Source organism: Nanorana parkeri, unplaced genomic scaffold, assembly GCF_000935625.1.
Source record: "Nanorana parkeri isolate BGI_ZX_2015 unplaced genomic scaffold, ASM93562v1 scaffold2018, whole genome shotgun sequence".
Classification (NCBI taxonomy): Eukaryota; Metazoa; Chordata; class Amphibia; order Anura; family Dicroglossidae; genus Nanorana; species Nanorana parkeri.
The window spans coordinates 20,646-45,219 of record NW_017308286.1 but is presented as its reverse complement, the minus strand read 5'-3'; the positions used below and the strand labels follow the sequence as shown (position 1 = coordinate 45,219).

Below are 24,574 nucleotides of genomic sequence, written 5' to 3'. Positions count from 1 at the left end.
CTCTACCCCTCCGCTCCAGCCACGGCAGGTGTGCAGGACTATGCCAGAAGTTTTGAAGATGCCCATAGGACGGACTTCCTCAATGCGCTGACACCATTTCACTCAGCCTGGTGAATATGAACTTCCCGGTGTCACCGCTCTCACAGAGCCTGCTGCCTGAACTTCCCACAATGTAACATTATCACTGCTTGCTGGAAGCAATGCATGATGGGAGAGGTTGTTTTGACAATTTGTGATTGCATCACATCAGGCAGCAGGGAGAGAGAAGCAAAGTACACTGGGAACCCAGGAAGTTGTTGGAAGCGATGGGCAGACGGAAGGCGGCGCTCACTACGTAAAAGGGATTTCTTCATGTAAGCTTTGATTGTATTATCAGAGACAACTCAACTATGTATCCCTATCACAATGCTGATGTCATAACAGGAGATGCCGGGACTTTACAAGCAAGCCAGTTCCCCTAAGCTCACCCAAGGCTGCTCAAAACTCTGACCGCCACCCCCACCTCCTAACCCAATCAGCTGCAGGCAGACGCATTCCCCACCCAGCAGCTATACGTCACAAAGGGGCGGGCAATGACTTCCGACACTTATGAGGTCGGGAGGAGGAAGTGGTAGTCAAGAGTTCTGAGCAGAATTGGGCAAACTCAGGTGAACTGGGTTAGACCGAAGCACCTTGGCTTCGGTCTAAATTGGCCCATGCATGCGAGATAGGGACCTTAGATTGTAAGCTCCTCGAGGGCGGAGACTAATGTGAATGTGCAACTATGTAGAGCAAATAAATAATAATGAGCATCTAAACAAGATCTCATGACTACGTCCCCTCTGTGATTGTTCCTGTTCCTCCATAGCAATGGGAAAGAACCCTTTAGGAGTTGCATATCCTAAGCAAATATTAAATGAGTGAGACTTATGTGTGTGTGATATGCAAATATTGATTGGGTGAGGCTCAGCTACTGTTTAAATATTGATTAGGAAAGCTTTATTACACCCAAGCAATGAAAAGTACAATGACAAAGCCCGATAGACCCACCAAGTACCATCCATCCATGAGCAAATACCTCGCAAGATGCTTCCTGTGTATTAGGTCAATTGGGTCCAATGTGCCATTGAGGTTCTGGCATTGTCGGGCACAGCTCAGTGTAGGGAAAGGGTACAATTAGGAACGCGCCCCAAGCACTCCATTCCTTTTGGTGCCCATGTATTCCGAACTTATGTTTACAACACATAAGCAGATACCTTGTTTTTCTAAAACAATATAGACTAATGATTTTTAGGACAGTGGTGGAGAGCAAGGGCCCGGACCTAGCTGCCATTACTGTGACCCTGGTAGTTCCGCCACTGACTCCAAGCAATACATTATATAGCAATGCAGAATGGCAAACCGCTATAGAGGACTACAAATCCCAGCAATACATTATACAGCAAAGCATAATAATACCACCAGCTATAGAGGACTACAAATCCCAGCAATACATTATACAGCAATGCAGAATACTATCAGCTATAGAGGACTACAAATCCCAGCAATACATTGTACAGCAATGCAAAATACCATCAGCTACAGAGGACTACAAATCCCAGCAATACATTATACAGCAATGCATAATAATACCACCAGCTATAGAGGGTTATAGGTGTGACTCACTTTTAGGTGTCCTGGGGTGCCTTGGAGATGGTCCTATGTTTCCATCGGACCACACACACTGTTCGTTTTTTGCTAACACAGGGTTCCTCTCCCTGTTTTCAAGAGCTCGCACACTGTTTTCACAGCCCTGTTGGAAGCCTAATTTGTAGTACCTTTGGTAGTGCGCTTGTTCCTTTTTGTCCGTACTGAATGCAGGAAGTGGTGTAATATACATCACTTCCTGCATTCGGGGACTGAGAGGAGATCAAAGGGAGTTCGTATACTGAACTCCCTTTGATCTCCTGTCACAGAGCCGTGCCGGTCCTGGCCGCATCGGGCACAGCGGATCTCGGGACCGGCAACGGCAGCGACAGCTGGTCAGTTAGTCCTCTATAGCTGATGGTATAATTCTGCATTGCTGTATAAGGTATTGCTGGGATTTGTAGTCCTCTATAGCTGATGGTATAATTCTGCATTGCTGTATAAAGGTATTGCTGGGATTTGTAGTCCTCTATAGCTGATAGCATTCTGCGTTGCTGTACAATATATTGCTGGGATTAGTAGTCCCTCTACAGCTTGGGGTCAGTAGCAGAGCTACCAGGGTTGCAGCTGCGACCAGTCCCTGGCACCCCACCACTGTCCTGAAATCATTAGTCTGTATTGTTTTGCAAAAACTGTCACATGACACTAAACATTTTTTATCAATAATTGGTATCGGTGAGTACTTGAGTAAAAGTATTGGTACTCGTACTGGGTCCAGAAAAAAATGGTATCCGTGCATCCCTACTAAAATCCCTTCTCATTTACAGCTCATTACCCGTGGCTACAGTGAATAATATATTACAATGAGGGTTTAATAATATCTTCTTCCCGATGATTTCTACATGGACATGTGACCATGACAAATCCTGTAACCTAATACCCAGATATCTAAATATATCCCCTTCAGTCTCCTTTGTAGTGCAGAGGTGAAGTGCGGGCCCCACGCCTGTCCTGGATCCATGTAGTGTGAGCGGAGAGGCACAGAGGGCACCGTCTATACTACATTATATACCAGGTTCTGATGACTGACAGGCGCTGCAATCAGATGCTGCTTTCCATGTCTGTAGTATAATCCAATCCTTCACCGTTCCGGTTACATTACGCCGATATTATTACAACGTAACGTTTTATTTCAACACGTTCAGCAGGTGAAGTGTAATAATAAATGCGCATGCACCGATACAGAGTATTTGGGCGAGTACTCGTCCAAATGCCCCGATATTCCTCCAGGATACCGGAAATTCCAGTCAGAGGGTGATTCCCTCGAGGGAGCATAGAGCAAGCTTCCTGGCCAATCAGGAAGCCAGGTGGTGGGTCATGACCCCCTTCCTAGCTCCCCGATTGGCTAGGAAGCCGGCTTCACTTGTCGCTAGGCAGCCTGGCTTCCTGACCAATCAGGAACCTGGGCAGCAGGTCATGACCCGCCCTGCCCGTCTTCCTGAATTGGTCACGAAGCCAGGCTGCCTCGCAGTGTCGCGCCAGAGCTTGATCAGGGAGCCGGCCAGCTTGGCCAGGCCAACGTTACCTCAGGATGCTGGTATTCGGTATCGGCGAGTACTGAAAAAAAAATATCGGCACAATGTTTGCCGCCCGGTTTCCAGCCGGAGAGTCCCAGGTTGCTAAGAGACAGGTAACCTGGGACGCTCTGCACAGGTCCTGGCAACCAGTGACGTCACCGGCGGGTGTGTACCACGGGCACAATCCCCCTCCACAGATGGTGAAAACACTGGGGACACCCCTGAATATGGCGTCAGTCGGCCCAAATGGAATCAGGAATGAAAGGTCAGTGTTGACAACAAGGAGAACATCACCGGTCCCTCATCTCTCCAGTCCTACGGCGGCAATGCCCTAAGGGGCCCTCCTCAGCCTCCTTGGGGGCAATTAATAAAAAGTGTCTATCTCAACTACTGCCATTGCACATAGCAGCCAATCGGCTTCTGTCTTTCATCCTTCCCCCTTAGGTTTCAAAATTAAAAGGTGACAGCTGATTGGCCGCACTTCAGCTGAGACAAAGTTCCTCTGAGACACTTTTTATTAATTCGAGTCAAAGGGCCGCAAGGCAGAGAGCAGGTCACATGACCTACTCTGTCAGGTTCGGGTCACGTGACTCAGATCCGGGCTACTTTGGACCTCCAGTGAGGTAATGTGTCCCCTTCCATTTCTGGGTACACACTGACCCTGATGTTGGAGGTTACCAATGCTTTAAGGAGCAGAGACTGCTATGTGATGACAGGTTCACTTATAAATACAAATCAGCCCGCACGTCTATACAGAGGAGCGGGGAGAGTCCCCGGTAATACGGAACAAAGCACGTCAGGTACAATGTAATAATAATGACGGCACCGGCAGGGGGCGCTCTGACAGCTCCAGGCAGCGATGAGCCCGCAGGACGCGCACACAGTACAGCCCCCTCAGCCCGCACTTACCGCTATCCGCCCGCCATCTGCAGTACTACTGAGCCCCGCCTCCGGACCGCGATCACATGACCGGGTGGGCAACGGCGAGTTCAAGGGATTTCGGAGCGGAGCTCTCACGAGAGTGCGGAGGAATGCGGCTGAGGGCGGGGCTGAGATTACGTAATCGGAGCCCCCGGGGGAGCAGTTGCTATATGTGGTGGGGAGAGATGTAATGCATCCCCCTCCAGGAGGAATTGGTACATTCTGAGAATGTTTGATGTAATGTGTTCCCCTCCGCGAAGGATTTGGTACATTCTAAAGGATGTGTGATGTAATGTGTTCCCTTCCAGGAGGAATTGGTTCAAAGTATAAGTGATGTTATGCGAGCCCCCCTCCATAGATAATTGGTACATTCTGAGGATGTAATATGTCCCCTTCCAGGAGGAATTGGTACAGTCAAAGTATAAGTGATGTCATGCGACCCCCCTCCATAGAGAATTGGTACATTCTGAGGATGTGTGAGGTAATATGTCCCCCTCCACGAGGAATTGGTACATTCTGAGGATGTGTGATGTAATTTTTCCCCTTCCAGGAGGAATTGGTACAGTCAAAGTATAAGTGATGTCATGCGACCCCCCTCCATAGAGAATTGGTACATTCTGAGGATGTGTGATGTCATGTGTTCCCCTGCAGGAGGAATTGGTACATTCTGAGAATGTGTGATGTCATGTGTTCCCCCTCCAGGAAGAATTGGTACATTCTCAGGACGTGTGATGTAATGTTGTCCCCCTCCAGAAGGAATTGGTACATTCTGAAGATGTGTGATGTAATGCGTCCCCCTCCAGGTGTAATTGGTACAGTCAAAGTATAAGTGATGTCATAGGGAATTGATACATTCTGACATGTGTCTCTGGAAAGGGCCCCAGGGTTTAGTGTTCCCTGATCACCCAGATCCCCTCTTCAGCGCGCTCATTTTATTTTTAAATAAAACCTTTTCATTCTCATTACATAGCTCGTTTTAATCCCAATGATATAATTGTTTTGTCATGTGTTCCTTATATTGTAAAGCACTGTACAAACTGTTGGCGCTATATAAATCCTGTATTGAAATTGAGGGGACGTGTCTGACCAGGTCTTCGGTTAGGGAAAGGACTGGGCCACGTGGTCAAACTCTGGTGCCCATTGGACTGTGCAGCCATGTCTAGACAGATAGTACAACTGCTATAGGGCTGCAGCAACTAATCAATAAAACTAATTATAATCGATAATGAGAATTGTTGTCAATGATTCTCATCATCGTTTAGTTGCCACCGCTCTGCTCCTCCATACTAGTGCTGGCTGCAGCAGTCTGTGTCCTTCTCAATCCCTGCCTGTAACGGCAGAGGCAGCGGGAACACAGACCACTGCTGCCGGCACCAGCGGGGAGTAGAGACCACTGTGACTGCATTCCTCCGCTGCCCCCCCCCCCATCCCTCCACTGCTGCCCGTTCCTCCTCCTCTGCCCCCTTGCCTCTGCTGCCCACCCCGTTCCTCCGCTGCCCGCCCCTGTGCCTCCACTCCATCTAGAGCAGTGGTTCTCAATCTGTGTAATTTCAGGACCCACATTTGTCCTTGGTCATTAAGTCACGACCCAAGTTGCACTGCAGTGGAACGCACGGCATTAGGGTACCACGTGTTCTGGTGCGGGTGTACAAACTGTGGGTGGCAGGTACCATTAAAATGAATGGCAACGCACCTCCCACACCAGAATGCCCAGTACAATGCGATTAACGCACTGTACTAGTGTGAACGGGCCCTCAAAAACTCTGACAGACACAATCTCCAAAAATGTTTTAATTTCATTTATTTTTTAAGGTCATCAGCCTGGGGTCCAGTGTGGGCTGCTGTGCTGTGAGGGAGCTCCATCCATATGTGCATTGCTTGTACAACTTCCTTGCGGGCCCTGTAGAGGTGCCGGGGGCCAGAATGTGATGTTACTCCGGTCCAGCAAAATGTTTGCCATTTGTTTTGCTTGACTGATTTGGTGCAGTGCCGTTGTGATGTGCGGGGGTCCCTTATGCGTCCCCGTGCCTTTTAAGGAGGTAGGGCTGCCTCCTGGTGAGCCTGCACCCAATTTTATATTTTGCCCCATGTGCTCCAAGATGGAGACTCTCATAGTTTAGAGTTAGGACCGCAAACAGAAGTAGTGTATCAGGAAGCGCCAGAGGTAGATCATATATAGTCTCTCATAGGGAGCTAAATGTTATGGCATCTATGCAGGAAGCAGCCCCAAAACAGTCCGGGAGACTGGGATAACTAAAAGACAAGAAAGGGGCGCCTTTTCCTAGTGCGGTGGCAGTCTTGAAACAATGCTAAGCCCCAGCTTCACATTGCAAATGTCCCCCCCATTCACTTGCGCGACCCCATATGGGGTCACGACCCACAGTTTAAGATGCCCTGGTCTAGACGACTGGGTCAGAGCAACTCCAACACGTCATCTCTTGTGGGAAGTTCCCGGTCTGCAGTGGTCAGGACCGACCAAAAGTGGTCCAAGGATGGAAAACTGGTGAACCAGCAACAGGGTCATGGGCCGCCAAGGCTCACTGATGTATGTGGGGGGTGAAGTCTGGAACATGTAGTCCGATCCAATAGAAATGCCACTGTTGCTCAAATCGCTGATAAAGTGAATGTTGGTTCTGATACAAAAGATTTTTGCTCATCTAAGAAATTAATTGAAAAGGAAAATTTGAGGTAAAGCAGGTTTTAGCAATTCCCAAAAATAGTACTAGGTCTTATTATCGGGGTAGGTCTTATTTTTGGGGAAACAGGGTAGCAGTCGGCAGATTGAGCGCACGGCCCTGTTAGCGCTGTCTGATCCTTTACTAGTGCGAGTGCTTGTGTTCTGAATCAAGCAGATCCCTCCCCTGTTCTGCTGAATGATGACACTCGTCTCCAGCTTGCACCGGCTGCCAGAGACTAGGGTTTTCATCAGACCTCATTAGATATTAAGTCTCCTTCTAAGCAGCATGGTCGAACATTGGTAGGGGAAGGCTGGGCGTGCAGTCAACCATACTAGTGCTGCATCACCTATTAAAATGGGACAAAGTGCAACAAGGACATTGTCCCTTGGGACACCGGAGAAACAGAGAAGGCTTCAATGTTGCCTGTTATTAATGTATAGGAGTAGCCTCAGTCTGATCGAATTGGACAGCAACGTGCGGATGACGATCTCATTTATAAGTGCACCTTTAGGCATCTCTGTTTTTTGCAGATAAAAAAAATAAATAAGAATTCACAGAGGAAGAAGTACGAGTAATCCATTTACTAGAAGAAATAAAACCATACGTTGTAATAAAACAACTCCTGGAGATGTAAATGTACATATAAAATGAACCCAAATACATCTATCACAGTCAAAAACAACAAAACATTGCATATACATTGTAGCTTTCCATGTATGAACAAGACATACAAATGACGTGTAAACAAGTGTCAACCAAGGCAGATTCACCTGTACAACTCGAACAATGGCAGCTTGGTACTGAAACGTTTATGGACTCTTAACACTGTTTGTACATTCACATCATATTTACTCCATAGGTTGTGATAGTGGCATACAGGCAATCGGACCAACTGCCTCAGATTGAAAACTGCAACAGGAGAGGACAGCTGGAGAGACTTTGAAAGAAGCATTTTAGGATCCAATTATAGGGACTGTTGTTTCTGGGGGTCAGAGGTCACCGGAAGTCTGACAGCTGCTGACCTTGTTACTGTCCAGAGACCCCCGGGGGAACATGGATCGGAGACCCCCCCGGGGGAACATGGATCGGAGACCCCCCCGGGGGAACATGGATCGGAGAACCCCCCGGGGGAACATGGATCGGAGACCCCCCCCCCGGGGGAACATTTGATCCATCAATAAGGCGAGTAAAGCTAAATAAGAGGTAAAATATAAATCCTTCATAAATAAGAGGCAAGTATAGTCCTTCATAAATCAAAGGCTGAATACTCGTGATCCTGCATAATCCTAACTGTGACAGGTTCCCTTCAGTGAAAGTGGCCTGTTGAAAGTAGATTAGGAACCCTACAGGCAGAGGTACTACTCAAAGTTATCAGAATTTGAAAAGGAGTCCTGTTTTGGTCCATACACATTCAAAAAAAGTGTCTATTTTATGGTTTCCAAGCAAGTTTATAAGGTAATGGTGAACCTGATTTGGTGTTGGATGGTTGAACCTTTCTCCTAGAGACCCCGATAATGGAAGCAGCCAATGACTTGACCAAATGCAGGGATCTATCTATTCAGGCTGCAGTACGTGGAGTTTGGGCATCAGATGAAGCCCCCATACGCATCTATAGTATCAGGTTATACGAATATATATTATTCATATATTAATATGGCCTCTAGAGATTCTTGTGCTGAAAACCCATTCCGAGAAGATTGCATTTTGTTGCAATAGTTCATGACTTCCCAGAAGATAGGGTTGCCACCTGTCCCCGACTCACCTGGACAGTCCGGGTTTTGAGTCCTGTATGTGCAGTGTCTGGGTTTCAGCTGGCCTAAAACCTGAAAAAACCCGGACAGGTGGCAACCCTAGGTAGAAGTAGAAAGAAAAGTTGGGGCAGCTATAGGCCAAAATCTGAATGGAAAAAGTTCTTCCTGCCATAGACAACCGAAAATTATTACTGAAGTCTCATTCACGATTGTTGAGGAGATAAAGAAATGATATATCTATTAAAAAGGTGGAAAGTCACCGTGCCCAAATTCTCCCCTTCCTCCTGCGCCGAAAACGAGGCTTGGAACGCACAAGCCCGGCGCCCGGAAATGACGTCACCCACGCCGGAAGTGACGTACGCGGCCACCCGGCCTGGCCGTGGAACACGTCCCGAGGCCCTGAGAACCGGACAGACCCCTCTGAACGGCGGTCCACCGCTTCCCCTGACCAGCCAAGGGGGTTTCGCCCTCCCGGTACCGGCCCGCACTGGGCACTGAAGGGGGAAAGGAAGCCAGCCTCATCTCCTGCAGCTCTAGGAGAATCCCTGGGGCTCCACAAGGTAGGCAAACCTACCCCTCTGCCTTACACAGGCAGGCCAACAAGGAAGACTTCCCGGGCAGCATCACCACATGGAAGCCCTCTCTCAGCGTTCTGTGACGCGCTCCCCAGCTTGACTGAGGAAACACAAAAGACTGAGGGAGTGGAGGAGAGGAGGGTCTTTTAAGCAGATTAAGTGACGTGTTTCCTGTGTGTGGGGGAGGAGATTCCATCTCGTGATGCTGTCCTGGAAGACGTTATGGGAAATAAGTCAAGGCAACTGGACTTGTTGTAGTTTTCTTGAAAACGTTTCACTGACCATCCGACCAGCTTTCTCAATTCAGAATGTCATTCTGAATTGAGAAAGCTGGTTGGATGACCAGTTTTTCTTGACATCCTTCAAGAAAAACTACAGCAAGTCCAGTTGCCTTGACTTATTTTTTACAGCTATACCATGACCAGGATGAAATGAGAACCTTCACAGACATACCGTTCCCATGACATTGCTGCGATAAGATAAGGTCACCCAAAGTGGATAATGACTAGGCAAGGTTCATCACCTGCTGGGTATGCAAAAGGTCCTCCAACCAGTGATGTGGAGTTCCATCACCCAAATCCGAGCTCTGCTCAGTACAAAGCCAAGTGAGCATTTTCCTTTTAGATTCCGTCTCTCCAATGAAAACACTTTATGGAAAGGACAAAAAGGACAGACTCACTCAGATTCAGATTCTTTCAGTAATTTGAGATTCAGATATCTTGAGTGGTAAACAGGCTTATTCAGCAATGCAGTTACGGTTAGCATGGGAATCCAGAGTCCCATCTCAAAAGGAACCCGGAAACCTACCATGTTTCCCCGAAAATAAGACCTACTGCGAAAGTAAGACCTAGAACTATCTTTAGAGATTCCTGTAATAGAAGACCTACCCCAAAAATAAGACTTTGTTGGTGATAGGGGGCTCACATGTATTGCTGCATCCAAGCAGCCAGCCAGGGGTCCGAGAGTAACGTTCAATTATATGAGCAGCTGGTCTCCTGAAGTCTGCATGTATAAAACATGTCAAGGACCACAAAACATTTCATCCATACACGGCGGGGACTGACGGCCGCAGCTCCCGCCCGCCCGCACACCTGTCTGCCTCGGCTTTTGCTTAGAGAGCTGCAGCCGGGCAGAAAACTACATTTCCCAGCAGGCAGCGGCATGGCATGGCCAGTGGGGTCAGAGTGAGGTGAGGGAACTTCTGACTGGAGGTCCGTGCGACGAGGTGGCTCCCTGGACGGCATCGGAGAGGAGAGCTCCAGGACAGCTGCAGCCTTCAGGTACTGTCACACTATTTTTGCATTTCGTTACACAACAAAAAAAATAAGACATCCCCCGAAAATAGGACCTAGTGTGTTTTTTTTGGGGGGGGGGAATATAAGACAGTGTCTTATTTTCGGGAAACACGGTATCTGCGGCCTGCAAATGGCAAGTTATGAAATATGCAACATTTCACATTTACTTCACTTTAAGAAAACAATATATACACAGTCGGAATATCTTTCCCTTTACTCATTTTATATCCCCGCTCTCCAACCAGCGCTTTCAAATATCACCTGACCTCTGTCCTTAGTGAAGATCCCTCTGACTTTTCACATACGATGGGTCATAGGTCAGTTTGTCTTGCTAGATATGTTCCAGCTCTGGTGATAGCTGGTGCACACACCGGGTGCTGACAAGTGATGCAATCCAAGAGACGGAAACGTGGGAGGAAGGGAAGTGTGGTCACAAGTCAACTGCACAACTATTTTTAGAAAACCTAAAGAGACCATGAACCTTGAGACAGCCATGTGCAGGCTCCTCCAGATGTCTACATAATGAAGTCATCAAAACATTCTAAAGTTCTGTATGACCTCATACACACAACCAATGGCATACATGGCAATTTGTTGCATTAAACCTAATAGAGATATGGGACACATTACGCAACAAAGACCCCTCACCCACCCAACCACCTCTGTTCTGCAGAAATATAAAAATATATTTTTTTTGAATTTACAGATTTATAGCAGACAGGAAGAAAAAAAAAAAAAAAAGTTACATATATAGCAGGTCTTAGAATGGCTATAATCCATAACATGGGGTCACCATGATCACCGCTATGTTTGGTTGCCAGCATTTTAGGTAGACTAGGTAGACTTTTTTGCAGATGTCACACTTTGTTCCATTTGGTGCTGGATACCCAATACAAGTTGGAAGGGCGTTCTGATCGAGTTCCAACATGGATTCTTCCTGATATACAAGAGTCAGTGCCAAAAACATACATCAGAGGTTACATTGGTACCCTCACCTGCACATCTGACAATTCGATTAACTCTATTAAATATGCCTCAGCATGGGCTCTGGTCACCATTTTCAAACATGTTCCACGCCCAAGGCAACACATTCTCTTAAAAGGGAGTTAAATTTTAAAAATACATTCAAGTACCTTCACTATGAACAACAATGTATCTTATTTGTGTATCACTCGGCTGTGGATCCTCCAATCATCTCTGAATTGGTGCCGACACTGTCCTTCCTTCTGAAGGTGGGGCTACTTGTGTTCCCCATGGTCCTTATGTGTGTTGTAAAGTAGTCACAGCTCCAAGCTCATTCCTGTGGACTACAATCTCATGTTTAGTTTTCTCATTTGTATTGAGATTGTAATCCATCCCGGGAGTGAGCTTGGAGCGGTGACTACTTTACAACACACACACAGGGGCCATGGGGAACAGACGTAGCCCCCCTCCAGGAGGAAGGACAGTGTCCACACCAATTCAGAGATGATCTACAGCCGAGTGATACACAAATAAGATAAGTTTCGTTAATAATTAAAGGAGAACTATGAGGTAAGTGATTTCCACTCATCCTCATCGTTAGAGCCGCCCTGTGACAAAGAAGCTGGCACACATTGGCTCACTTCCCAATCATCTCCCTGAAGAGAGTGGTGACCGTCAGTCACAGCTCCCCACAGGGATTCCCCCTCCCTGAACCTCCAGCACTAAGTGGAGGAACGAACGGGGGAGGGGGCAGGCACAGTGGGCTCTGCCTCTAGATAGGCAGAGGCCTCTGCCTATCAGCCAGCTAGGTGGATCCTGACAGTATTGTCGGGATCCGTCCCGGCTGCGGCACTCTCGGTATATAGGGGGCAATAGCTGGCTATATACTGAGCTTTGGGTCACGGGAGGAGGTTAGTATATGTCCTCCTGTGACCCTAAGAAAAACTATGGGATAAAAAGGTTACCCCATAGTTTTCTTTTTAAAAAGGTACATGAATGCATTTTAAGATTTAACTCCTAAATTTAGTTTCTCTTTAAGCCATTATGTAAAGAGGCTTTTTAAAGCACCGGTTAGCAGAGAGGTCAAACATGGTCTTTAGGCCATCATCCTATAGAGAGTCTACGATTATTGTCAAGTATGCTCCAATGGAATGTACATACACAATACTGAAATACCGGTATTTATAAATCAGTCTTCATACATGGCTAAGTCACCCTCCATGGAAAAATATTAAAATAAGATAAATACTATTGTGATTATGATTTTGTGTCTCATTGTCTCAGCCCCCAATGAGTTGTCTAAGAGGATAACCAAAGCAACCAAAAAAAATAAAAGGAATGAGAGGAAGTCAACTGCTCAACGAGAACCATTGCTGGGTTTTCTCTTTCTGGTTTCAAAAAGCACAACCTTGCTATGTTAGGTTTATGATCTAAGGTCATACAATGTATCTTATTTGTATTTTCTGTATCTTATTTGTATCTTATACTGTATTTTTTTTATTACGGTAACATTTACCAGAGATTTGGCTTTCTTTAGATTTGGCTCTTCCATATTCTGATACTAATGGAATGTGAACAACCGTACTCACTAAAAAGGAGATGAGCTTGATTAGCCTAACAGGGAACCTAAGGTTTTATGTCAGGTCAGATCTGATCTCCGGACTTCTGTTAAAGAATAACTAACGGTAATATTTTTCCCCATTTTATTTCGCTGCAGATTTCCCCTTTACTATCTGCCCTGTATGTACAAGACATTCAGAGTAAATCTCTCCAAAGTGAAGGAACCCCGCCCCCCGTGGTCATTCAAAATCACCCCCATTGGAATATTTTCTTCTATATTCATCTGTTCTGATGACAGTTTAAACATTTTGTTGTTTCCACATCACTTTCCATCCATGGTGACAATGTACACAAGGACAATTTAGGGTTATAAGCAATATAAATCTGTAAGCTAGATTTAGCCTCATCTGTGCTCGCTGTATTATCTTGGGATGTACATTTAAATCAGAGTACGTAATACCAGCCTTTAAATGGAGAAAAAAAATAAAAATACTAATATGGATCTGCTTATCCAGAAAAAAAAATGAAGGTAGCTCAATTAGGGATTAAATTCAGGTCTGGGTTGAGCATGGGTTCAAGGTGAGCCCAACCTGTTGGTGGAAACAATATACTATGTTATTCAGTAGCTGCCTAAACTCACTCCAACAATGAGCTTCATTAACTGGCAACTTTATGTCTTTCCTTTTCACAATAGAAAAGGTGATTCTGCCACAAGCGTTGGATTGTTTAAGCCAAGAGAGTTGGTGCATTGCTAAACTCTTCATCTTTGTCAGGCAAGGGAGTAATGTCTGCCTTGGCAATCAGAAAATAATTCATGAGCTTTGATCTGCTTGGCCTCCATGTGATGGCCACAACAAAGTAAGCTGGATAGAAGACCATTTGGTTTGGCATCCACATCAATCCTCCTTAGATCTGGAGTTCCCTTCATGTGATCTCCTGGATAGAAGACCATTTGGTTGGGCATCCACATCAATCCTCCTTAGATCTGGAGTTCCCTTCGAGTGATCTGGATAGGAGACCATTTGGTTGAGCATCCACATCAATCTTCCTTAGATCTGGAGTTCCCTTCATGTGATCTCCTGGATAGAAGACCATTTGGTTGAGCATCCGCATCAATCCTCCTTAGATCTGGAGCTCCCTTCATGTGATCTCCTGGATAGAAGACCATTTGGTTTGGCATCCACATCAAGCTTCCTTCGATCCGAGTGTAATATTCTTTGTTACCGATGCAGAGCCATAGCAAGATTATTCTATAGGTATAGACGTCTGTGGCGGCGGAAGCAGTAATAAGGCCTTGTTCACACCATGTCCGTTGAGCTGCATTTTTCAGCAAACCAACGTACACGTAGGCCTTGACCTGGGCACGTAGAAGAACCTTTTCTTTAAGAGCAAAAAATGTTTTCTAAACAAGGATTTTCTCCATCGATTATTGTGATACCTTAAACATTTTCCGTATAAGCAGTCCCATATTAGCAATACAAACCCATCAAAAGGTTTTACTCCCTTCACAACTCTATCCAAAAGCTATAAAAAATAAAAGAAGTTTGGCTTCAGATATATTAAAAATAAGTGATGACATTGAAAAACAGCCATGGTGTGGTGCTGGAGGCAGGGCCTGTATATGTAATGAACCAATATGGCTGCCAACATGGGCAAATATAACAATCTCTATGGAGAACCAAATCAAATCCATTTCAATCTTACGAAAAACCCAATATGTAAATGGATAAAAACTTGTTTCCCTTTAAATGTTTTTTTCCCCACCTAACCAGATTCTAATATTCTAAAGATTCCCCACGTGTATGCAGCAAATCAGACATTATTATTAAAAACTGGGAGGAGGAAAAACCTGTAAATTCCATTTTATGCTATTTAGCCACAATATCTTAAATTTACACCTTCAGACTATTTTATCATTACCTGTATTTTCGGACATGGGGTTTAAATACCATATAGGTGATGGTGTTCACCAACTACAGGAAATTTGACCAGTCAAAGTCTGTTGAATGGTTTTAAAATCCATATAGCATGATGATGATGAGCTTCAGTCTACAATTCAGTCCAATCCCAACACTGTAAAATCCTGTCCTGGTAATCTACTCTCAAGCAACGCCTGGATATAACCCAATGAACGTGATCCAGTCCTTGAGGCATAGAGTCATGTGGTCACCAGACATTACATATAATCCTAGCACTGTGCAATCCTGTCTTGATGATCATAAAACAGTCTACAGATCACATGACATCCTCTCAGAAAGAGAGCTCATCCAGATGAATTTACAATCCGGAGATCACTGGACGTTCATAATACCATCACTGGATGATCACTGGATAATAATCTACAGCAAAGTGATCATTGGACATCAGATATATTCCAAGCACAGAGTGATCCAGCCCTGATGATCTACAAGTGGATCACTAAACATTGTGGATAATCCCAGCATTGCCAGCTCATGTCCTGTTGCATACAGCATGGAGTTCAGTAGGCCTTAAGTATAATTCATCATTGTCTACACAAGGCCATGGGATTGTGCATTGTCCTACATACCATGGACCATACCCACCTGGAAATGTTGGTCCTCCATATGAAATAGACCTCGAGTATAATTCACCATTGTCTACACAAGGCCATGGGATTGTACATTGTCCTACATACCATGGACCATACCCAACCTGGAAATGTTGGTCCTCCGTATAAAATAGACCTCGAGTATAATTCACCATTGTCTACACAAGGCCATGGGATTGTACATTGTCCTACAAACCAGGCTTGGTTTGGATATGGAGCATACCAAACCTGGAAATGTTGGTCCTCCATATAAAATAGACCTCGGGTATAATTTGCTACTGTCTACACAACAGCCGTGGGATTGTACATTGTCCTAAATACCCAAACCAGAAAATGAAGTCTCACTAGAAAGGTTGGTCATCCATCTAGAATATTCCCTTCAAGTGTAATGCAGAGCTGGAAACAACCCAGCCTGCAAGAAGGTAAAAGTTCCCCCTATCAATAAATACATCATGTGCTCCTGAGAAAAGTGATGGTCACCTCTTCATCATAGGAGAGCAGAGCTGTGCACTGTGGCAGGGAATGTTGTCCATATGTACGGAATGTCTCAGCTATACATCAAGGCTGTACCCTGCTGTGCTCAGCTTCCTCTCCTGAGCTCCGGACACTCGCCCCTTGGTCCGATACGGCTGCTGACTATCCTTGTCTGTCAAAGGAGGGTAATACTGTCTGTAGCACAGGTAGGCAAAGAGAAGTCCAATGAGAGCTCCAACCACAACATCTAAAATAAATGGAGATACATGGCAGTCAGCAGAAAACACAAAGGTCCCATAACAACAAATTGCATAATGCGGAGGAGATGCAGTTTATAGTGGTCTGTGTCCAAAGTACATGGAGGGATTAAACCTGGCCAGTCTCAACTTTTATTATAGGTAAAAAACCCAACTAATGGACCAACCCTGCCCCTTGCCATACCACCATGGGGTCCACTGAGTGGCCAATAGGTGGTGTGAGTGGCTGGGCTTCAGTGCGTATCTGGGGCTCTGCAGTATACACAAAGAAGTTTAGGCGGTCCAAAGATGGATACAGTTCTAAACATGGAAGTGGTGGCCAACAGCAAAAAACTAACAGAGTCTAAACATATCAAACACCAGGATCCGAACACAATATAGGAGTCACCTCTAACACTTCAATGAACACCAAGAGAGAGATTAGCCAATCTGTACTCCCAAACAATCCAACCCCATGTGAGGGAATTAAATTAGAACTGTCAGAACCCAAAAGGCTACTGGCCAGGCTCACAGTGCAGGAATTCAGGTGGACACTGTATATACTTTTACACCTTCTCCAGACCTGAATCCCAGATAGTTTACTCTGGTAGTGTCAGTAGCTGGCCCCAGGCCCCTCCTGGATGTACCTAATGGCCAACTTGTGGAAGGGTGTAGGGTCAGGGGTCAACACTACCATATGTGTGGAACCTTACAGACTATAGTGGTCCTGGATTTGGACTTCTGGCCAACTTGTGGAAGGGTGTAGGGTCAGGGGTCAACACTACCATATGTGTGGAAACTTACAGAATATAGTGGTCCTGGATTTGGACTTCTGGGCTGTAGAAAAGAGCAACTAAAAGCAACAGGCACTAACTGGTAACTGCATGGCAATGCTGGAGTCTGCTCAGGCAAACTTTATAGTACATAAAAAATAAACACTGGGCGCCTTTCCTGGTACAAATGATCCTTTTATTTGTTTAGAAAGATTAAAAAAGTGATAAATGGTACTCACAAAAGAGGTGGATAAAAAGAGTGTTGGACATAAATCTCAGGATACATGCAGATTCCTAGCAGTCAGAGAAAACAATCCAAATATGCTGCTAGACCAGCAGAAACAAGCTGACTCAGCTGAACGCGCTCTGAGGAAGGGGAAACTCCCTGAAAACGCGTTCAGCTGGCTCCGAAGAAGGGGAAACTCCCCGAAAACACGTTCAGCTGAGTCAGCTTGTTTCTGCTGGTCTAGCAGCATATTTGGATTGTTTTCTCTGACTGCTAGGAATCTGCATGTATCCTGAGATTTATGCCCAACACTCTTTTTATCCAACTCTTTTGCGAGTACCATTTATCACTTTTAATCTTCCCAAACAAATAAAAGGATTATTTGTAGCAGGAAAGGTGCCCGGTGTTTCTTTTTTATGTTTCACACGGTGTAATCCCTCATCTGTAACGGGGCGGCCTGCCTGGAACACCAGATTCAATTTGTGGCTGAAGGAGGTTCCTATCTGGCGCTGGTTTTGCTTTTTGTGGAAAACGTTATAGTACATGGCAGGTGATTCAAGTGAAAAGAGATTTCCATTATACGCCCGCTGCTGGCCCAGATATCCTTACCCTGCCAGTGGTGCTTGTAGTCACAGGTGCGGGATAGTGCAATAGCAATCGCACACAGCAGTGGGAATAGGAAGGTGCACAGTCTCCAGGAATGTCCACGACCGCGGGGGGAAAAACTTCCCAGCTTCCCGGCAATATATAGAGCTGTGAAGCCCAGCCCGGCAAATGCAACTGAGGGGAAAAAGAAAAATGGAAAAAAAGGTAAGTGAGCACGTACAGCAAAGTCTACCAAAGCCTAAAACCTGGGGTGCAACATTTATTTTTTTCTTACTGTAGCACCGGTATACTTGGGGTGCTGCGGAATGTCCCCCACCCCTATCCCCCCACACAAGTGCAATGGCGGGCTAACATTTCCATCTCAGAGACTTATTATTGCTGCATGGTGGAGTGAAAAATAAGTCGGGAGCCAGTCATTTTAGTCTTAACCTCTTACTGCTGAGCTCCTTTCTACTAGAGAGGGTCTAGGGGTGCAGGATACCCCAAAATAGTACAAAAATAGGACCAGTATTCTAAAGTAGCAGTAGGACCTTTGAGAGCAGGCTCTGGGCAATTGCTGGACAGCTAGACAGATCTATGACCCTGTAGGTTGGGGTTTTTGGGGTTGATTTACTAACCTTATAAACACACCACGAACATGTATACACCTCTGTAGTGTGTGTTCCCTCCCAGCATGATCTATGGGTGGAATCTAAACACCTTTGTAGTGTGTACACACCCAGCAGGTGTGTTGTGCAAAGCCCTGCATGAATTACAAGGTGATGTTGTGTAAATTAGCTCTATGTTGTGGTGCTTGCGTTGATGAATGCAGGAATGTAAATGCATGAGCTAACCATTTTTGATTAAACTGTGAAGCAGCATTATATATGCATCGTGTGCATGATTTTTCCATATATGGCATTAGTAGAAATATGCTTTTAGAGACTTTTTGGTTGATAAATACGTTTTGCTGTGTAAAAATCACACGCACCTAGTGCGTGTGTGTGTTTAGGTTAGTAAATCACCCCCTTTGAGTCATATTGGATCCATTGTGAACATGGCTCTTCACCCTTCGGCAGCTTTGGATCTCTTCACCAGATAGCAGTCAGAGATTCTTTGATAGGAGATGATCCTCCTTACAGAGCTCCTCTGCAACACTCAGCAAGAATATATTTTGCAAACCCAACTACCTAAAAGGTACTCCTGCAGTGGGCAGCTAAGGTCCTGGGCCCTCAGCTAAGGCAAGGCCCACGTAAAGAGACACCATGCATGCTCTCCGGGCAGAGGCCCATGAGCTGAAGAACCATTTTTGGAAAGGGGCTTCAAATACCTCCCCATACCATTCCTCTGAACAAGAACATCAGGAATCGGTTGGGTGAGATACATATTCATAACTCAGCGATTGTCCTTTCTGCTCCAATTACTGGAATCTCCTCAACAGTAACCGGCAGAAGCAAGCTTAGGAGAACCAGCAGAGTCCAGGAGAATGGAAACCAAGCTCAGGCTGATTACAGCCCAGCTGTAAACACATTGCATTTGCTTAAGAACACCAGCTTGGGGCAGAGTCTCTACATTAAACACAAATAATGATTCCAAATGGTTTTGCATTCTCCATTTTGCCTCTGTTCCGTTTAGTTTATATTTACGGTTCTAAGGATCCAGATTTCTCAATCAGGGACCGAATAGATGTCTACTGTGTCCAGCATGATGCAGATCTGGCACAGATAATGTCCTCAGATTGGGATTCCAGGATCACAGCTTATTACACAAATGTGGTCAAGCAATTCCCACAACTTGACGGATTTCTACACCGCGTCAGAGAACCGCCCAATCATTGACCGGGGGGGGGAATACACCCAGAACTACCGGACATATGGCTTTTCAATGGACCTTACGTCGCAGAGATCCGGAGTGTACTTGTATAGTGGTAGTTGGTCATAGGACAATATTCAGAAATAATGAAATGTTTATCTGATGATGAATGACATTTTGCTCACATGAGGAGTGGCCGCTGGGAAAGCTCTTTCGCCCTTCAATCACCACTTCCGGGTCCCCTGTACATTCCAGTCCTGGCAACTCGCGCCCATCCGGGAAACAGCGTTGTAAGAAGTCAGGACGTGGCCTAAAGGAGGAAGGAGAGGTCAGCAGAGACTCGGGTGTAGTACACGGAACCCAATGTCCAAATGCAGATGACAAATACACGCATCAGATGCGCCAGTGCGCAAAAATTATATGTTACATATCGCCGTGAACGACGCAGTGAGAGCAATCATTCTAGGCCCATCAATCACTGATAACACTAAACTGATGAGCGGTAAAAGCTTTTAAAGTGTCGCCTATGGCCAATTTTGGGTATTGTAGTTTTGAGGTTTCTGACGCGCGCAATTTTAAGGTTTGACATGTTTGGTGTCTTTTTACCCGCCTGACCCCGTCTTTTATATTTTAGAAAAAAATTGGGGTGATAATAAATGTTTTATAATTTAATATAGGGGAAACTGTTTTTTTTTTAAAATCTTCAGTAATTTTTCCTTATTAGGGATGCACCGATACCGGTATTTTGGTAATTTTTTTTTCGGTACTCACCGATACCAATTACCGAGTAACGGAAGTCCTATTCAGGAAGCCAGGTGGCGTGTAATGACTCGCCACCTGGCTTCCTGATTAGCCGGGCAGCGTGTAAAGACTCGCTCCCCGATTAACGATCAAGTCTGTCCCCTCTTACCTTGAAGTACTCGTGCTAGGCATCGGAGCATTTGGGCGAGTACGAGTACTCACCCAAATACTCGGTATCGATACTAGTATCGGTATCAGTGCATCCCTACTTAATATAGTAAAACAATAAAACCCCCGTGGTGAATAAATACCACCAAAAGAAAGCTCCATCTGTCCCCAAAAAAATGGTATAAAATGCATTTCAGTACAGCGCTGCATGACGGAATAAATGTCAGTCAAAGTACCGCAGCGCTGAATACTGAAAAATGGCCTGGATGGGAAGGGGGTTTAACACCGCGGACTTCCAAGGGGTTAAACTGTGCACCTACAATAGAACTATCCTGCAGTCGGGCGCAATGCCACTTCTGTCCACTAGAGGGAGGTAGACATAAGAAACCAAGAGCTAATCGGGATGTATAGCAGAACTAAGCTTGTCACGGTGCACTGTGCAATGCTTAAAAAATTAAACAAACCTTCCCTTTCCAGGATAAAAGTCCCCCGGCATGTGCAACAATTTCCAATAATTCTAAAATGAAATAAAAAATAGACACACACAATCTTACCTTCCAACTATGAGTTTCACTGTATTTGTGAATACGCCATTAAGAGCTAAAGCAAGGCTGGCAGCTGAAGAAACAAAATAAAAGATTTATTTTAACAATTAAAGAAAAGTGCATTCCAGTCAAATTCAAGTTCTAAAATTTGCAAAAAATGACCTCAGGTTTTTTAGCATTTCACATTAAACTGCCATGTAGGACTTTTTTTATTATTATTAATACAATACAGCTCTCTTTTTTGTGCGCATTTCAGTGTTGCAGATCACCTGCAGCCTATTTTCAGCCACATTCTGACTGCATGCATTCCAGCGATGGCTGCATGGCATTTCTCACAGAAGGTTTCCTGATGCTGATAATATTGGACCACGTATTCACAATGTAGGCAGCCGTAGTCTGCCATGAGATCTTAAAGGAGAACTATGAGGTGCGTGCTTTTCACTCACCTCATAGTTCTAGCCGACCGGTGACAATGAGACTGTCCATTGCTGATTGGCTGATTCGCGGTTGCATTGTTTTACTGGCTCCAATGCAAAAATATAATCAATGCAGATTTTTGCTCTTTTATGATGCCAAGTCCCCGGCAGTCCCATTGATTCCTATGTATAGTCCGTATTATTGGACTAATAAAAAGATACTTAAAAGGAGAACTATGAGGGGAGTGATTTTCACTCACCTCATAGTTCTAGCCGACCTGTGACAATGAGACTGTCACAGGTGGGCTCAGTAGATCAGGAAGTGAGGGAACACATACCGGCGCTCGCTCACTTCTCGATCCTGTTCCGGCAGAGAGTCGTGATAGGGGAGTGACTGGATTCCCCCCTCCCCGCTCCGATCCTTCAGCACTGACTGGCGGAACGGACGGGGAGGGGGCGGGTACAGCTGGCTCTGCCTCTAGATAGGCAGAGCCAGCTGGCAGTCACGCAGCTTGGGCGGATCCCGGCACAATTGTCGGGATCCGCTTCAGCTGCGGCGTCTCAGTATATAATGAGCGGTAGCTCGAGGTATACTGGGCTTAGGGTGACGGGAGGACGCTAGTTTGTGTCCTCCCGTTACCCTAAGGAGAACTATGGGGAAAAGCCCTAACCCCATAGTTCTCCTTTAACTGAATGAAACCTCACAAGGAGCTCCCCATAAGAGATGAGTCACTTCCTCAGACTGATTGTGTGTGTAAATTTTAGCTTTAGCTATTGAGGTCTGTACCCAGCAAGACTTTTTAGACACACACACACACACACACAGCCCGGCATTTGTCAGATAATGCGGCACTTGGCGCAGAAAATTGCTGCAATTACAAATGTTTGGGCGTTCATGTTTCTTTCTTTGGTCTGTATTGGGGTAGAAGGATGGGACATACTATGGATGTGCTGTGAACTTTTGGGGACTTTTCCTCGGACGTCTGCAGCACATCCGGTGTCCACTCCAGACATAAATAATCAAACTCTGTCCACGGCGATTTAACCCTTTCATAACAGAGTTGGACACATTCTCATCTGTGACTACAATGTCAGTATGGGATAACAGACACCGGCACTCCAGGTAATGAATCAATAGCGTCTGTTTATTGACGCATGAGACATCGCACAATGCATCAAAAAGCAACGTTTCGGGGTCTCACAGAATCATTTTGCCCAATGAAGGGTCAATAAATAGACGCCATTGATTCATTACCGGGAGCGCCGGTGTCTGTTATCCTGTGATTATAGACGGATGCCAATCGTCGACTGCCGCAGCACCCGTCTTTTTTCAGGAACAGAGGTCTTGAGTGAGCGCGATGAGTTTATGGACCGTACAATGTCAGGATGCCCCCCCCCCCTCTCCCCCCCTTGGATATTGAACTTCCGGTGTTCTCAGGTCAGAGGTGGAAGGACTCATTTATATTCCGCTGCCATCAGTATAAAGATTACCGAGTATCGCTTCACGTGCGTCCGCGCGATCCGCTCGCCGACATAGCCGGGCCAAAACCACAACCGAAATGGGAGCCAAGAAAGAGATGAGCTGGAAACAGAGAAGACGTGATCAACGATAGAGCCGCGATACATCTGTACACAGTTATAGCAAGTGGAACGTCGGGTCTGTATACAGAGTCCCCGCGTTTAAAAAGTGAAATGTTGATACAAAAACAGGATTTTTAATAAAAAGACAAAAACAAACACTCTACATGTCTTCATCCTTCATGTAAAAGTTACATCATGATATAAAGTAGAACTTAGAAATAATGCAATGCAGGCAGAACATTGCTGGTGGGAGGAGCCGGCAGGGTGCTGTACATAGCTCCCTGAAAACATCACAGCACCCTGCCTCAGTACTCCTCAAGAGCCCTGATGCAAGCAGTGGGAGGAGCTATGCAAATATTAAGCTGGCAGTGTGCAGTGAAATCAGAGGAAGCCATTTCAGTCTAGGAGAGGAGCCGGCACAACTGTGCAAGACTGAAGGGAAGGCCGGAGTTCAGGTTTTTAATGATGCAAACATGGCCCCGGCAGCGAAAGGGTTAATTGATGGCAGCCCCAGAGATACAGGAGGGTCAGCAATGACAGCCGACACGTTGAAGCATTTGCACACGGGGTACTTACAAACATGCTGTTGGTGGGGACCCGATCGGAGACCACGTACGGGTTTCTATAGAGCCACATCTCCTCTGGCTGGATGACTCGCTGGAAGGGATGCATGATCTCCGTCATCCTGGGAGAGGTGAAAGAGCAAACAAACAATCCTCAGCCTGGTACAGCATTCAACCATGGATGTGATTACATGAAACTAGTACAAGTACATAAACAGGTCCTCCAATGACCAGCCTCCAATGACCTGCCTCCAATGACCTGCCTCCAATGACCTGCCTCCAATGCTCCGCACAGCAGGCTGGGTGAAGGAGAGGCAGCACTTTGGCTTTATTGCGGTGCACAGTGCGGTCAGTCACAGCTGTAAAGACCATAGTCCTCCTTCACTGACCAATCACAACTACAATTCAACGTCTGAACAATGTAACATTATCACTGTTTGCTGGAAGCAATGCATGATGGGAGATGTAGTCTTGAGAAATGGAGATTGCAGCACATCGAGCAGCAGGGAAAGAGACGCAAAGCACGCTGGGCATCCAGGAAGTTGCTGGAAGTGACGGGCAGACGGAAGGCGGCGCTCACTACGTAAAGGGATTTTTTTCAGGTAAGCTTTGATTGTATTATCAGAGACAACGCCACTATGTATTCCTATCACACTGCTGATGTCATAACAGGAGAGGAGATGCCGGGACTTTACATGTCCTGTAACTGCAGAGGATTCCAGATACAATTAGAAACTCTTAGAGAAGGGGCACACTTCCTCCTCCTGGGTACAGAGGAGCACGTCACCAACTCCTCTTCCTCCTGGGCATAAGGGGGCATGTCACCAATTCTTCTCCTTAGGTAATAGTGCTAGAGCTTGGTAAATGGCTGCTCAGCAGAGCCTTATCCTCCACAAGAAAACCTAAGCAGGAGTCTAGGGCCCTATGGATGTCTGGAGGGGGGGGGGGGACCCAAAACAA

At 45.8% G+C, this 24,574-nt stretch overlaps 2 protein-coding genes across 2 annotated transcripts in view; both read right to left on the bottom strand.

The window, feature by feature from the left end:
* Positions 1–4,121, bottom strand: part of DDHD2 (DDHD domain containing 2) — a 37,643-nt gene extending 33,522 nt beyond the window's left edge. The window contains exon 1 of the mRNA XM_018572400.1: positions 4,092–4,121. The gene's annotated coding sequence lies outside the window, so the exon portion shown is untranslated. The remainder of the gene's footprint in view (positions 1–4,091) is intronic.
* Positions 4,122–15,937: 11,816 nt separating this feature from the next.
* Positions 15,938–24,574, bottom strand: part of PLPP5 (phospholipid phosphatase 5) — a 9,550-nt gene continuing 913 nt past the window's right edge. Inside the window, exons 2-7 of the mRNA XM_018572402.1 lie at positions 23,628–23,736; positions 22,962–23,052; positions 21,064–21,127; positions 19,786–19,910; positions 17,813–17,983; positions 15,938–16,215 (exon numbers count right to left, since the gene is read on the bottom strand). Coding sequence (XP_018427904.1) covers positions 16,046–16,215; positions 17,813–17,983; positions 19,786–19,910; positions 21,064–21,127; positions 22,962–23,052; positions 23,628–23,736 — 730 coding nt within the window. The 3' untranslated portion in view covers positions 15,938–16,045. The remainder of the gene's footprint in view (positions 16,216–17,812; positions 17,984–19,785; positions 19,911–21,063; positions 21,128–22,961; positions 23,053–23,627; positions 23,737–24,574) is intronic.